The sequence below is a fragment of the Gavia stellata genome, chromosome 18 (assembly GCF_030936135.1).
Source record: "Gavia stellata isolate bGavSte3 chromosome 18, bGavSte3.hap2, whole genome shotgun sequence".
Taxonomy (NCBI): Eukaryota; Metazoa; Chordata; class Aves; order Gaviiformes; family Gaviidae; genus Gavia; species Gavia stellata.
The window spans coordinates 16910391-16925487 of NC_082611.1; the positions used below are offsets into that span (position 1 = coordinate 16910391).

The 15097-nt window shown below is 46.6% G+C and overlaps 1 protein-coding gene across 2 annotated transcripts in view; it reads right to left on the reverse strand.

Moving 5' to 3' along the window:
• MGRN1 (mahogunin ring finger 1) overlaps window positions 1-15097 on the reverse strand; it is a 55590-nt gene that overhangs the window by 19928 nt on the left and 20565 nt on the right. For both annotated transcript variants that reach the window (XM_059826194.1, XM_059826193.1), the window contains exons 5-6: window positions 6709-6826; window positions 2566-2632 (exon numbers count right to left, since the gene is read on the reverse strand). In XM_059826194.1, coding sequence (XP_059682177.1) covers window positions 2566-2632; window positions 6709-6826 — 185 coding nt within the window. The remainder of the gene's footprint in view (window positions 1-2565; window positions 2633-6708; window positions 6827-15097) is intronic.

Sequence of the window (15097 nt, forward strand, 5' to 3'; positions counted from 1 at the left end):
TTTTAGTCCGTTTACAATTCCTAAACCACCACCTGTTCTATTTTCATCTCCTCTTGCAATTTGAAACTTTTCTTATCTTGTCATCAGGTTGGTTCATCTCCCACCCCTGCAGAACAAGAACAAAACCCTGCTGGGCTCTGTGGTGGGCCCTACACAGACATGCCTTCATTATCTTGGGTGCTCCGAACTATCCCACTTTGTTTTCAGAGGCTGGAAAGGGAAAGCGCTCAGTGGGATTCCGCTCTCCCCTCAAATTCCTGGTTTTAACTACCTGAATTTATCACAGAGATTAATAAATCCATCTGGTTTAACAGCAGTTGGCAGCACTTCCAGCCCTGGTACTTCTCACTTTATTTCACTCTAATCCGACATGCTTATAAAACATTTGTTTCTCAGACCAATTTTGGACACTGAAACATCTCTGTGCAGGTCTCTGATTTTTTCCCCAAAGATAAACATCACATCTTCCCTCTTCCAAACTCAAGGTTTCCCTCTTAATCCAACAGCATTGAGAAGGGGCTGTCAGAGGTTTCTGTACTGCATTCATGGCTCCCTCAGCAAATAAAAATACAGACTGAGGTACAATCCCAGTCCCTCTGGCTCAAGACTCTAAGTTTCTATTCAGCTCCAACTGGTTGGACCCTTTTGCTTAATTATGTTCAGACTCATCATATGGAAATGGGAGACAGAGGAGTCACTGAGGGAAGGGAAGGCATGGAACCACCTCGCCCTGCCTGGACCAACGAGTCCCCGGACTGCGCTCAGCACATGCAGAGGAGCTGGCAGACACTACTATCAGCTCTGTGCCAGAAAGTTAGCAGCTGAACGAAGCAACTCCTGTGTTGTCTAAAAGGGAGAGGAGCTTGACAGCTTCCTTTGGGCCCCCAGAACAGCAGAGACAACAAGAGAAACCATTCACTGGACTATGGCACAAAGATCACGTTTGGAAACGGCAGTATGTGGGCGAAGAGTCCATGCCTGCAGATTTGCTGGGTAACAGATTGGTCGTGGCAATTTGGGTGCAATCAGGAACATGATGGCATGCAGAAAAGAGGGCTAAACTGGGAATTCATCTGCTTGCTCTCCCTACTACCAGCCAAGAGCAAGGCTGTTGTAGCTCAATCAGTAAATGAAATTCAGGTCCCTCCCTGCAATTTGAATAGCAAAGTAAGAGATAACAGGCATTCCTTCCCTTCATATTCTTTGTGGTACTCAAGCAGCATGTGTGGCTGGAGCTGTGCGACCCGTTTTGTGTGGCACCCTCCCTCCCCAAAGGGTTTCTGTACCTTTCCCTGAGAGAATCCCACTGGCAGGAATGGGAGAGGGCTAACATTGCAAGCTCACATTCTTCAAGGCAAGCAAACATGTCCTGGCAGAATTCAGTCCAAACCAACATTTCGCTGACTGCTATTTTAATTTGCCATTCAATTTTATTTAACACAAGCAGTTACAGGCCAGCTGTAATTTTCCAGGTGCTCTGAACACACAAGGCCAGCTCCTTCCAGACCCATCAGTTAAAAAAGAACCAAAATACACAACAATTTCCTCAAATCTCACTCAAGTGTCACATATTTTTGTGCTGATATTCTTTCCAGGAGAGGATTTAAAAGCAATTGCCTTTCCAGGTTATTAAAATAGATGACAGAGCACTATTGGCTAAGACTGGGCATGGTGTGTGCATAAATGTATGCTTCCCATGCTGCCTCCTGTTCTATTTTTGGTCCTTCTAGGCATGCCCAACATTAGAAAGTACAAATACCTTGCCAAAAGCTCCATAAACAGAGGAAGGTGGCTTATATTTATGGTCAAGAAATATACATATATGTCAATTTTACTAACAGTGCCTGAAATCACTAAAAATAGATGTGCTTTAGAAGTAATTTCCTTTATGTTGCACTGTGCTTTGTTAGTCACACTTTAAATTGGTTCATCCAGTTCTATTTCACTCTGCTTGGAGCACTGTAAAATAATGCAATGAGTTTCTGGGCACTTTCACACCTACAACATTAGAAACTGTGCAAGTGACTGCACTAAACAATGCAATCAACAATGGATTTTTTCCTTTCTAATTATTCTTAAATCTTGTACAAAATGTTACAAAATGCAGAAGTAAAATGCTGGTCCTGCTGACCACAGCTGCCCCCACTTTTACAGAAAAAGTGACTTCGTTGTGCCCTTTTCATTGCTGATGCTCAGAATGAGTGCAAACACACAGAGCCCAAAAGCACACACCCCCTAAGGAAAATACTGTGTGAGGTGAGTAACGATCTAAACATTTACTGGACTTCCCTCTCCAAAATGGCAACGTGCTTTAAAAATAATCAACAATATTATTTCTCAAAGGTTATGCTCTTTTACTGTAACCATTCAGCACCCTTCAGAAAGAGCAGGAGAATTTGAAACTGCTGAATGAAGCTGTATTTGGTTGAACAGCAGCCTGAGCATGTTAAAGCCACTTCTCTTTCTCTGACCGTTCCTAGAAGGCCCACCCTACAGTTAGCTATAGTTTTTAGAAAGCCAACTTACCCCTCAAAGAGGGGGAAAAGACCACACCACCATGCTTACCATCCCCTTCATCCACCACCGCTCGGATGACCACAGGGAACACGCCACGATCCAAGTCAAAGTTCAGCTGAGGGAAAGAAACGAGATGAGGTTAGACAATTCACACCAGGCTTGCCTGAAGACAATGCTTGAGATAGCGTTAACATCAGAGGAGTGAGGGTCCCTTCTGACGGCCCCCCAGTCCCTGGTCTCAAAATGACACAACAGAGCAGGAGGATTTAAAATTCAGGCACCAACTTTCAAAGGGAGTCAACCAGAATAACTACAACATATATACATTGACACTGCATTAAACACCAGCCACGGCTAGCAAAGCAGAAGATCTCCATTTGAATTTTATATGGTATTTAATTCTCACTAATTCATCTATCCTAAAAGTCTCCTGAGTGATTTGAGCAGGACAAGTTTCTCAAAATATCTCTAGTGCCATAGTTTTGCTTGCGTATGGTAGGATATACTGGTTATAGCACAGCAATATGCATTATGCTCCCTACACCACAAAAGAAACCCTGACTCTTGTATAAAGTTCTTGAAGACATAGAGAAAAAAAAAAAATCTGTAAAACTTCAAGCTCACACAACACTTTAAGGAAACACCAGACTGATTTCCATCTCTTGGCATGTTACAAAATTCAGGTCCTTGACCTTCTAATCGGTGAGAGTGATAATTTAAGATCTCACTTGAGTGCAAGGAAAACAGACTTGATTTATTCCTTTGCCCTGCACTTCATTAAATCACTTCAAAAGCTCCATGTCATCTTACAAACACAAGAAAAATGCAACCTTACTTTACAAACACTGTCCTATGCCAGGAACGGAAGTGGCTCAGAGACTGGATTTCTGGTGGTTTTTTGTTAATTACTGACTTGGGGGTTTTTGTCTCATCTTTTGCCAAGAGAGAAAAAGATGTCATTTCACCATGGTGCTTCAGGTAGTCTGTTTTCAGGAAACCCAATCTGAAGCACCACAGCACCGTTCCGGTAGCGCTTCGGGGCTTCCCTCACTTTCCCATAGCCCCGACATCATTTGCAGCATGATTTTCTCTAGCCAGTCCCTCAAAAGATAAACTATCAAGATAGCCATTGGCATTAGCACAAATGGCAACCCAAAACACCCAGACTAGAGGGAAGGTCACCTTCATTATGAGCCTCAACATAGCTGAAAATGGTTCCTCCTCAAATGAATTACAACCTGAATGTTCATCCTGAAACGAATGATAACTGTACACTGGGAGACGATATACCCTGGCAGCCACCAGCCAAGTGTGCCGTAGCCCATTAGCCACACGGCTGCGCCTCTGCCAAGAGCTGCAGGCACGTGCTTCGGACTGCAACAGCTCACCAACCTTCCACGGAAGAGGGGAAGAGGGAATTGCAAGTCTGCTGCTCTTCCATCCATAGCTGCAGGCTCCTCATGCAGGTTGCATGTCTTTGGGGCCACTCAGCTTCTGCAGCGCTTTCTAGAAGCAACTCTTAGCTGCGTAACAAAGCTCTGCACACACACACACACATCCGTTCAAACGTGCATATACCTGATTCCAAACAGAAAGCATGTGCTGGAAGACCTTGTGATTTAACCTCGCTAGTCTTCAAACCTGAGGGATATTGATTTTCATCCTCTGTATGATGGTTTTACATTTTACTCCTCCTTTAAACTACCAGAATCTATTATTCTTCCAAAACAGCAGAGTAACAGAGTGAACACAAAAATCTCATTTAACTTCTCAGTGCTTGTTACAGAAGAGACTCATTGAGCCACTATTTTCCAGCTTGCATTTTTGAACCATTATGGCATGCCACAGAGGGAAAATTCATTGAGGGCAATTGATTAAAATTGCTGAAAGAAGCTTATGGTTTTGCTTTGCTTCCTGCTCTGATTTATTACTGTACGACAACAGTTACTGTTTGTCCATTTGAAGGGAAAGTCACATCACAGAATTGTGGTCGCTTTACGAAATAAACTTTTGCGTTCTCAAACAAAAGGCCTCTTTAAGGGTCCATTTCACATTCTTTTTTAGGGACCTGAAAACAACTGTCTCAACACAAGCCATATGCCATAACTTGCGAGCAAACCAGTATATTACGAAGGCAAAGTAAACTTTTACAAAGCTTTCCACATAACAACCCAACATAACATTATTTTCCCTTCTGTTGGCCAGCCAAAAACTACGTCATATGCGAGTATTAAGCTGAGCAAAAATATGAAGTAAATCTGGGTTTTTTGGACAACACCAATAACAAAGCTGGAAAGCAATCTGAAGCGTGCAGTTGTACACAGCTGAGTGATAACACTCTGCCAGCTGTCTCAGACAAAAGTGCTGCATTTCAGCGGCCACTTAGGAAGATTTAGCCGTATGCATTATACTGGACTTGAGAGGACAAGGACTGATATGTACGCAGAGCTGAAATGGGAGAAGAAACTCTTCCGAATCACAGTGCTTGTTCCACATGTTCTCCACAACCAGAGCTCCCAGTAACACCAGTGGAAAAAAAAGAGACGACAGGGGATGCAGCAGAATCAAGCAAAGGGCGCTAGAAGCTTACTTTTCCGCAGCGTCTCTCCCTTTATGCTGTCAAAGGGACATGACTTTAGTTATCAAGTTAAAACCTTGCTGGCAGGAACAGAAGTGAAAATTTAAGTTTCTCAATTCTTTAAGAAGAAAGGGATCTGAGCTCCTACTTCCCAGCTCTCTCAGACAACAGAAGGGATTGAAAAGCAGCTCTTCCAGGCTTTAGTAGGCTGAACTTGTGAAATCATATATTGGCAGAGAAGCCAAGACATCAGGAGACCAGATTCTGCAGGCTCTTGGTAACCGCCACAGCGTTTGTTAAGGCACGGGACTGATTATAGTTATAACTCTAAGTTCAAGACAATAGCTATTCAATCTTTTCAAAATACATGAAAGATTACTTCTTCCCTTTCTTTTTTTTTGTTTCTGTCTTATTTTCTTTTTTTTTTTTAAATAGGTAGAGTTATCTTTTTTCTTTTTTTTTTAAATAGGTGGAGTTATCAACCAGGGTTCACATACACAATACTCTCATACAGGCTTCGGTCAAGAAATGAGCACTGTATCAGTGTTGACATGGGAGAGGGGTCCACAGAAACAAATATATTAGCAGGAGCTACAGGCCGACTCCTCTGCATCAGAAATCTCTTATGGCAATTCTGAGAAAGGGGAAAGACCAAGACCTCCCTGCGCTGCATGAAGTGCAGGGGAAGCCCTTGGGCCAAAGCTCAGAGGCTCAAGAAGCAGAGAGTTACTGCCTGGGTTGGAATTGTGCAAAGATACCAAAATTAACAGGACTCCAGAGATCTTGCTATGTAGTAAAAGCCACAGAGCTTAACTAAAACCAAGCCCTCGTCTGTTTGCAGTTATGGGTTGAACTAAAAAGAAGGCGGCATTCCCTTATTCAGCATTAATGCACCAGTGTGAATCTGCCCCAGAAGGGAGAGTATCCCCCCACAACACTCTACTACTACAGTTAATAATGCAGGACGTGGCCCTTAAACAGAACAGGACTCTTCTACAGCAGTGGTCTCCAAACTATTTTGACTACTCATCCCGTCAGTAAAAAATTTTGAGCGCATACTCCCAATATATGTATATTTATTATTTATAAGATACATACATGTACTACTGAAGTTCTTCCTGCACTTCAATGAACTGCCTTGCATGCACCCCACTTTGGAGACCACTGCTCTAGAGGACCAGCCAAAACAAAAAAAAAACCAACCAAAAAACAAAACCCACCAAATCAGAGAGATCAAGGCAGACATCTGTTCCCACAAGCTCTTTGGCTGGCAGGGAGAGGAAGGCTGAGGAGTGGCGCGTTCCTCCAGGACAAGCTCCAAGGCCAGTCTCTGCAGCCTCCCTTCCACACCAGGTGTTGGGATGCCAGCTGATCAGCGATATCAAAAGTCGCTTCTTTGGGTTTCTTCCCTGTTTGCCTGATCTACCTGCCAAGTTTCCATACAGCGTTCATACCTGCTCCTCCCAGGGCCCCATTCATCTCATACCCACAAAACATGCCATGGCTGCTGGGAGAGGGTGTCTTCCAGCCATAACTTCAAGGCACTAAATGGAGTCCAGTGCTTCTGTGACAACAGCGTTGTGGAAAGAAGGGGACATTGAGAAAAGACTTACCTCATCATCCTTCCAGTCTGAGAAATCAATCTTGAAGGAAGGCAGGGAGAATTGCTGGCTTACCCCTCTCTTGTAATGAACCGTCTCGGACTGCAGAGAGGGATTCTTTGTGCTGTATCTGAAGAAAGGGGGGGAAAAGAAAACTTGCTGTAACAAATGATGGCCCTCTGCTAGGCTCTCATTCATCCACGCTTGTCCGCCTTTCAGGAACCACAAGTGGCAGCTCTAAGAGGCAGAGCTGGCAGGGGCTAGCAGCCATTCAGTGGGGATACAAAAAGGGAAGGGAAAGGTCAAAGCAAGTAGGTGAGCACAGGGAAGGTAAAGCAGCGCAGACAGGCAAGGTCTGACTGGATCCATACTGACCTGCCTGGAAACACTGGGTGTCAGAGGAGTACAGTGGGGTGTGCCAGCCTGGCAAAGGTTAGATCAAAATCCAGGGCCTAGGCAACACTGGCTTTCAGCCCAGCACACAGTCTTATTTTCTGCAGGAAACCCAGGAAGAACGAGCAATGATCTAGCAGTGGCAACACAACCCTACACAGCACTGAAAGCTCTCCTGTGACTCCGTGGGACAGCTCTGCAGTGAGAAACACTGCTTGGCTCACCATCATCACAGTAAGCAAGAGCCATTCCAATTCACTCCTCTACTCCTCATGTGCTTCCGCAGAGGTGCTGCAGAGCTACCAACACCACCAGAGAGACACCAACCAGTCCTCCACGCCGGCCACCTAGAGAAGAGTCACAATTCTTCCACTGTCTCGAGGCCCAGCACTGAAATGTCAGCACAGCCAGGCAGGGATGAACATCTCTAGAATGGGACCATGGCTACCATCCACCATCTACTGCACCCAGAACCCACCCAGCGCAGCCTGCCTCAAGAGGGACGTTTCGCTTCCTGCTGACTATCACTACGGATGGTGTGATTCACAGTGGGCTTCAGTGGCAAAACAGGATCAAAGAGTGTTCACCCCTTTCTGGAGGACGATTTCTGAGCCTGATGTGCACCGCTTCTCACTATGCCAATTCTGGCATAGGAGAGGAGGCAGTGAACTGCAAAGCAGGGTGGGAACATCTGAAGCTGGTTTTACCACCAGAGCCTTTGTTGTTGAGCTACCGACCATGTCTTCAGAGCATGTTGACAAACCAGAGAGAAAGTGAGAGATCCCTTGCCCAAGAGGCTTACACTGCAGAAACAACAACCTCCCTTGGCACAGTGACGAGACAGGTCTAGCTTCAGCTCTGCAAGAAAGCCTTTAACAGACGATCACAGTAATGGGATGTTATCTCTTCTGCACACTAACCATCACTTCCCAAGCAGAGCTTCACATGGTAAGACTGCAAGAGCGCTGGCCTCCAGCCACTGCACACTGAACAGCTACAAGCTCGAAGCTTTGTTGACTGTTCAAACTTGATTGCTTCTGTTCTTGATTGACCAGACGGCCTGGGGACACGCTCCAGGGACTGGTGTCACCTTAGCACCAGGAACTCTAGGCTGAGTTTTTCCTTAATTCAGCTTAGGATATCACACAGGATACCCTGACAATCAGCTCCTCAGATTTTGCAGACTGCAATTCTCAAAGAAAAACACGGGCAGTGCTACTGCCAGCCCTGTGAAGGAGACAACACCAGAGAAAATCAAAGCATTTGATGTGGCTGATTCAGTATGGAGCCCTGTCAAGCAGAGAAGTTAACAGAGCGTACACAGAGGCAAAGAAAAGAGAATCACAGAAATCACAGAATCACTACGGTTGGAAAAGACCTGTAAGATCATCAAGTCCAACCATCAACCCAACACCACCATGCCCACTAAACCATGTCCCATAATGCCATGTCCACATGTTCCTTGAACCCTGGCTTGAAAAACAGGATTCTGTACTTTTGAGGACATTCAGCTGTTCTGAAACACAGAAACAGCTTACAAATCACCAGGTACATAAGCAAAGGTTGGAAAGTTCCAAGTTCTTTTGGCCTAAATACACTGTGTGGAGGAGCGCAGCACACCAGAAGGGGATGGCAACACAGAGCTTTTCTACGTCTAAGGTAACGCCTCCTGGTTTGTATAAGCAAGGAGGAAGAGGGCTGGACAGCTCACTTCCAGAGGGGGTGAAGCAAAAACCATGGGAAAAGCCCATGGTGCAGAGTCAACCAAGAGCTGCAGAACTGAGCATCACACCAAACATGCGAAGACTAGGCTGGAGGATGGCAGAGGTGATTAGAGAGGACATGCCTAAACCTTAAAACTCAGCTTTAAGCAATGCTGTGGAAACTTTAGACTCAAGAGCTATGGCTCTGGCAGCTACCTGCTGCCAGAGTGCCAGAGCCCACAGAGACAGCGGGCTGCCCTCCAGGGCTCAGGCCAACCAGCACTGTCTAACACAGAGCCTTAAAGCACGATGATTAGGATGCATTTTGCAGCTGAACATATATAAGAACCTGTATATCAGAAGGTGATGAATATTTTTTAATTCCTCTCAAACCCAAGGAGGAAAAAACAGGCTCCCCACTGGCATGAACTGCTGCCTTTCCCTGGAAAGCTAGTGTAGTTCCTGTGCCCTCTGAGGATCCAGAAGGCTTATCAAGTGTCACAAGCTCCACGTTAAATTCTGGAAGGCCGTGACAAAGGCCAGATTCACCATGTGCACTCCGCTCTTCCTGCCAAGGCAGGTGCATTATGTTATTTATGACAATACCTTACCCTCAAAGACCATTCTCTACTGTGCTGAAATTGTGCTGCTTTACTAGAAGATCTCACTCCATCCTTTGCATTTAAAGCATGGTGTGGGAGAGATCAGAATGACAGGTCTTTTATGTGTGAATTACAGAGCGAGCAATTGAGTGAAGTTTTATTTACTGAGTTGTCAAGCACAATGAATAGAGCAAGCCTGTATCTAGCTCCTTTTGTGGCGCTCTCAAAGCTTCCCAGCTCTGCAGAGAGACACAATTCTCCCTCTACAGCTGGGAAAGCAGGGCACAGAACAGTGACTTATCTAAGGTGACAGCAAGTCAGGAACCTACTAGAAATAAAGTGCCGTGGAGACAGTGGAGGTCAGAGACTGCCTGGGTGACATGCACCACAGAAGCACTGGGAAAGGGGTGTAAACATGCTGATGGTGAGTGCCAGGAAGGCCAGAGGACCTGCACTTACAGCACCAGAAGCCCAAACCAGGCTACACCAGGAAAACAAGTAACGCTGTTCCAAGGGGGATGGTGTAGAACAATACTTGCATAGACTTGCTGCTCTCACTGCCCCTGAGAAAAGAAATAAACCAGCTACATAGATTTTCTGAGCTGAAGAGTATGACAAAAATATCAAGGAGGCTTTTCCAAGTGAACCAAGTAAGCATTGTACCTTGGACTGTGTGACCCCATTGCCTAAACGCAGGTCAGACTTGGATCTGAACACCCAGACAATGCTGGGGACCCCCACTCAGCAGCCAGTGCAGAGGCTGCCGAGCACCAGCGGGCCAAGAGCCTGGTGAATACCCTGGAAGCACGGGTGATCCCAGATTATCACAAAGATCGATCATGTTTCTAAGGGGATGCACAGGATCCACTGCGCCAAGTACGCAGTCCTCTTGCTGAGCTGGAGGACAACATGGCAAGCTGTTACAAAGGAAGTATCCTGCATATTAGTGTCTAAATGGTCTCTACCCACCCCCAGCCCTTTTTGTTGGCATCTGCTGCATTCACAAGTCTTCTCTCCCCTGCCCATGCTGCTGTGCGCTTATAGCAAACAATAGCGGAGAAGCTCTGTAAAGCCATGGAGATGCATTACAGAAAAAGAGAGTATGTATTAGGAATAAAGGATAGCAGAGAAGCAATGCACCGTCTCTCCCTGCATAAAGGTTGAAAGCTGAACGTTTGGGCTGCGATTTTCAGACTGCACCAGGCCAGGTCTCCGTCCAGATGGGAGATCTAACAAAACCACCCTGCAATCACTGGCAGCTCAGGATGATGGAGAAGTGGGGTCTGTCCTGTTAGGTCAGGACCAAACAGAAATCCCCGGTCACATTTTTTTAAACCTGTTTGCTTGCTCAGGTACCCTGACGGCATGAGAATCACCAGCAACACGAGGTACCATGCTACTGACTGCAGCGGCAGCCCCCAGCTCTGTCCTCAGGATTCATAGAGCCCATCTCCTCCTGTAAGCTCTTTGACACACCTTTACTCCCACAAAAGCAAAGCTGACACCCCACACTGACTCCTTCCTCCCCCGTGTCAAACCCTTCCACCCCCTAAAACCAGCTGTGTGTCGGAGAACCAGCAGGTGAGAAACCCTGTGACTACATCACACTGATTTTTGAGAGAACAGGAAACAAACTAAAATTATTCCCCAGTCTCACTCCTCCACCATCAGCTGAGAAGCACTCCCTCCCTGCACAGAGAAACTCAGCCTGCAGCTCACGCAGGCTTCTCCCTGTACACAATCCAGACTTGCTACCACGCGCCTGTAGTAGCTCCCAAGGCACTGCTGGCATGCTAGTGTTCGGGAACCTCTGGCTAAGCAGAGTTAAACTTCTGTTGCTACATGCTCACTGGAGATGCAATATGAACGTGCAGGAGTATTTCCTCCTCTTGCTCATCTCTGATCAGCACCTCTGACAGTCAAAAGACGGTTCCTGTTACCACAAGCACGCTGGGATCCCTGACTGAGAAGCATCAAGCGAGGGATCCTAGCCAGCTTGCCTCAGAGCTAAGCAGAGCACTGTCCAGACCCTGTTCCTCAGAGAAAAGCAGAAGAAAAGCAGGATGCCCGTAGCAATGTTGCCCCAAGGTACTGTTTTTGACTAGCAATGGCTGAGAGACAGCCTGCGCTTTGAAAAGCCTGTGGACAAAACAGCGGTCCTCTTTCTTTTGTAACAGTGACGCACGTTGCATGGCAACTTGCAGTGAACTGAGGACAAGGCAGAGCTACTGCAGGTACAGTTACACGAGAGCTTTAGAGGGTACTCAGGAACCAATTCTTCAACTGCTGCAGGCTGTGACTGGCTGGCAGGCCCCATGTCCTCTTACAGGTGACAAGGAGGGAGCCAGCCACGTTCTGCTGGTGTTCAACGGAGCCAGGAGTTGATGTGGAGCAAGCACGCTGGCCCCCCTCTCTCTCCCATCTGCACACTCCCCTTTTATTTTGGGCCAGGATCTCACAAAGCAGCTTTTGGGAAAGAGGGAACAACAACTGCCTCAACTCAAAGTGATTTTTATTGATAAAAGAAACACTACCACAATATAAGAAAGCCATAGCCCTGGGTCTCAGTCAGAGTTAGGCAAGATCCAGCCCAGAGAGGCTCCCACACAGAGTTTGGAGATTAAGCGGGTGCTAAGTTGGTGCACTGCACTCCCTGCCAGTCTTCTCCCCTCCTGCTTCCTCCCAGGACTGAGTTTCCACTCCAGGCCAGGAGGAAACAAACAGCTTACCACGCAGCTGAAACCCTGCCGCCCATATCCCGCTCCAGCACTTGCAGAGGTCTGCCTTCGGTTGCTGAACTTACTGGCGAGAGCACTGCGCTCACGACTCCAACCAGGCTTCAAAGCTGGCGGCTTACACAACAGCTACACAGAGAGGCACAAAGGCCAGAACTCTTCTTAAAGACAGAGGGTTTGTCTGCTCAGTGAAATCTATAGAATTTAGCTCTTCAGCCTGTGAACTTTGCATGCTACAGCATTCCCTTGGGGACTGGTGTCTGCCTGGATCAAAGCAGGCTTCGGCTGTAAAGGCTTGTGCCTAGCAAAAACCAGCACTCGCCTCTGATTTCTTCACACAGGAGAAATCTCTCTCCACAAAAGAATTCATATTAATCACCACAGTCCGCAGCCAAAAGCAGCAAGAGCACCTTTCAAAGGCCCTGAATAGACAGAGGCTATTAAATAACCATAGGAATATCTGAGTGCCTCTGTCTCTGCTACACAAGCTTTAGTGAAAAGAGCCATGCGCTGAGCTACCCGTTTTCAGTTGGATTTCATTTTGTGAACCAACTATTCAAACTTCCACATGCAGACAGAATATGTAATCATTTCAGCATCATGTCCACCGTCAGCTTAAAAGACTGCGGTAGGATGTTTGCGATGAGTGTAGCAGGCATTGCAAAACAAACAAGGGAATAAGATTTTTTTAAAAAAAAAATATCCAGTACACCCGTTGGTGCATCAGCAACACACACAGCACAGCCCTGAAAAAGGACAAGGATTGCAGAGCTAGACTGACCTATTTTCATTGTGTTTTCTCTTTATAATGAGAAAACAGCTTGGCAACATTACTAGGATACGGAAGAGAACCTTTTCTGTCCAAAGAGGAAGATCTTTTTCATAAGAACAGGCTGCAAAACTCAAACCTAATCATATTTATCATCAGCTCCTTATCTGCCTGGATTGCGCACGTCTTTAGAGCTGGCTGTTTTAAGCGGTTCCAACTACAGGGCTGGTTTGACTTCTTCGCCTGAGGAAACAACCACTGCTGTCATGTTTTAACTACACAATCCTTCCTGCTAGTCAGCAGGATACCCACAGCTGGAAGAGTCCCTGGGGTCCTCCCGGGAACAGGCTAATAGTGTGCACATCAAGGCTTTTGCCAGAAAAGGAAAGGATGCATTCATAGAGCACACACAAAAAGAGAATACGAACATCTCTGCAGCCTGCTCCAAAAAACATACCTGTCTCCTAAACCAAAGACATCTAAACACATGAACCAGTTACTTCAGGAGAAGGCAGGCTATGAACTGGGAGTCCTTCAACTGTTCTCTAGGAGCTGCTGAGGAGTACTGCCAGCCCTGCAATGGAAACGCAACGCAGAGTACCCTCTCATTTATCTAAGGGAAATTACGTACTTATGGGCAATCACTAGTGAGTAGTCGATCTACAGCTCGCACACCTACAGGTTTGTGCCTCCTATATGCTAAGGCAGAGATTCTCATGCCATTTAGATAGGGCCCATCCTGGCCACCCTTCACATTTCAGCTGACATGGCTGAACCCTTCCTTGCTGCACGTGCCGATCGCCTCTACCGCAGGCACAGAGCTGCCTCTCCAGCTGGCTAGTCTTAAAACCCAGTTAGCATCACGGATTCCGATAGCAAATTTCTCTTTCTTTGGAGGACATTTTGAAGCTGACACATACAGCTGTGCCTCAGTGACACTGAGCAATACAAGGCTTGTCCTCACAGGTGAGCAGTCAAGCTGTTACGATGGTTTCCCTAACCAGGGTATTCCCTGCTTTCTACCCCGCTGCCGGGAAACTGAAGCGAAAGGAAAGGACAAACTGAGAAATAACACTCCCTCCAAGCAAGCCAGATGACAGACCAACTCCCCAAGAGCACACCCACTACTAACCAAAGATGAGAGCAGATCTTTGGGGAAGATGCTGTGCTAAACCTCACTGGGGGGACTGCCACAGGAAACAAAAGCACAGCAGAACAATTTGCTGATTTCCAAAACCAAAGAAAAGGGACACAACCAGAAAAATAAATAAAACTGCAGATACTGGGGGTCTTGAGCTGTTCAGAGGCAGATCACCACTAATTCCATGCCATTAAAGAGACTCTGGACATAGGCAGGTCTGGTCTCTGTTACCCTTGGCATAATGCACCAGCTGGTCCTCTGAGAACTGATGTTTTACTCTAAAGAGTCTTTAGGCTCACCACAAAGTAACCAGGCAAAAGATACTCAGAAGGTGAGAGCAGCAGTCTCCTCTAGATTTAAACTAATTCCTATTTCATCCAAGAGGCTTCTACAGATATCTGCACTAGCACCAGAAAGTGCTGGGTACCTTCCCGTGGGCATGGGGCTGCAGAGGTGAAGACACCTCTACAGTCACCAACAGCCACACATTCACCTTCTCCAGACTTTACTGGTCAACTGCGGTCCCACAGCAGTGACGATACAGCTCCCTGTGAAACTCAGAATTCAAGATTTCAGGACAAGAGGCAGGCAGCAGTTGAGATCTACATGTTCCCAAGATCTTGGCTGGGAAACCTTATACCTGAGCATATCTCCCAGCACGATTACCTGGGAAAGTCTGCTGAATGCTCCTTGGAGACAGGTTAGGACAGGCAGCGCATACTGATAAAGCCACCAGCTTTTAGACGGAGCCCAGACAACTCCAGGAAGAAGCTTCCGGGCTTGCAGAGAGAAAGGCTTCCCTCTGGTCATGGAGACCAGCTAATCCTGAAGGCAGGCGCATGACATACAGAGCATTGTGGCTCTCAGGTGAGCAGAGGCTCTACAACAAGCAATGCCTCTGCTCAGGGAGAGCCACCTTCCCTCCCCTCCCTCCTCTAACCCCAAATTCTACGAACATAACACTGTTCCTAGCAGGAGTTTCACATGAGCAGGAAGGCTGATACTATCAGGATCAGTGGTTGTTTCAGCAGACAAGCAAGAATAACTTGTTTAGCGCT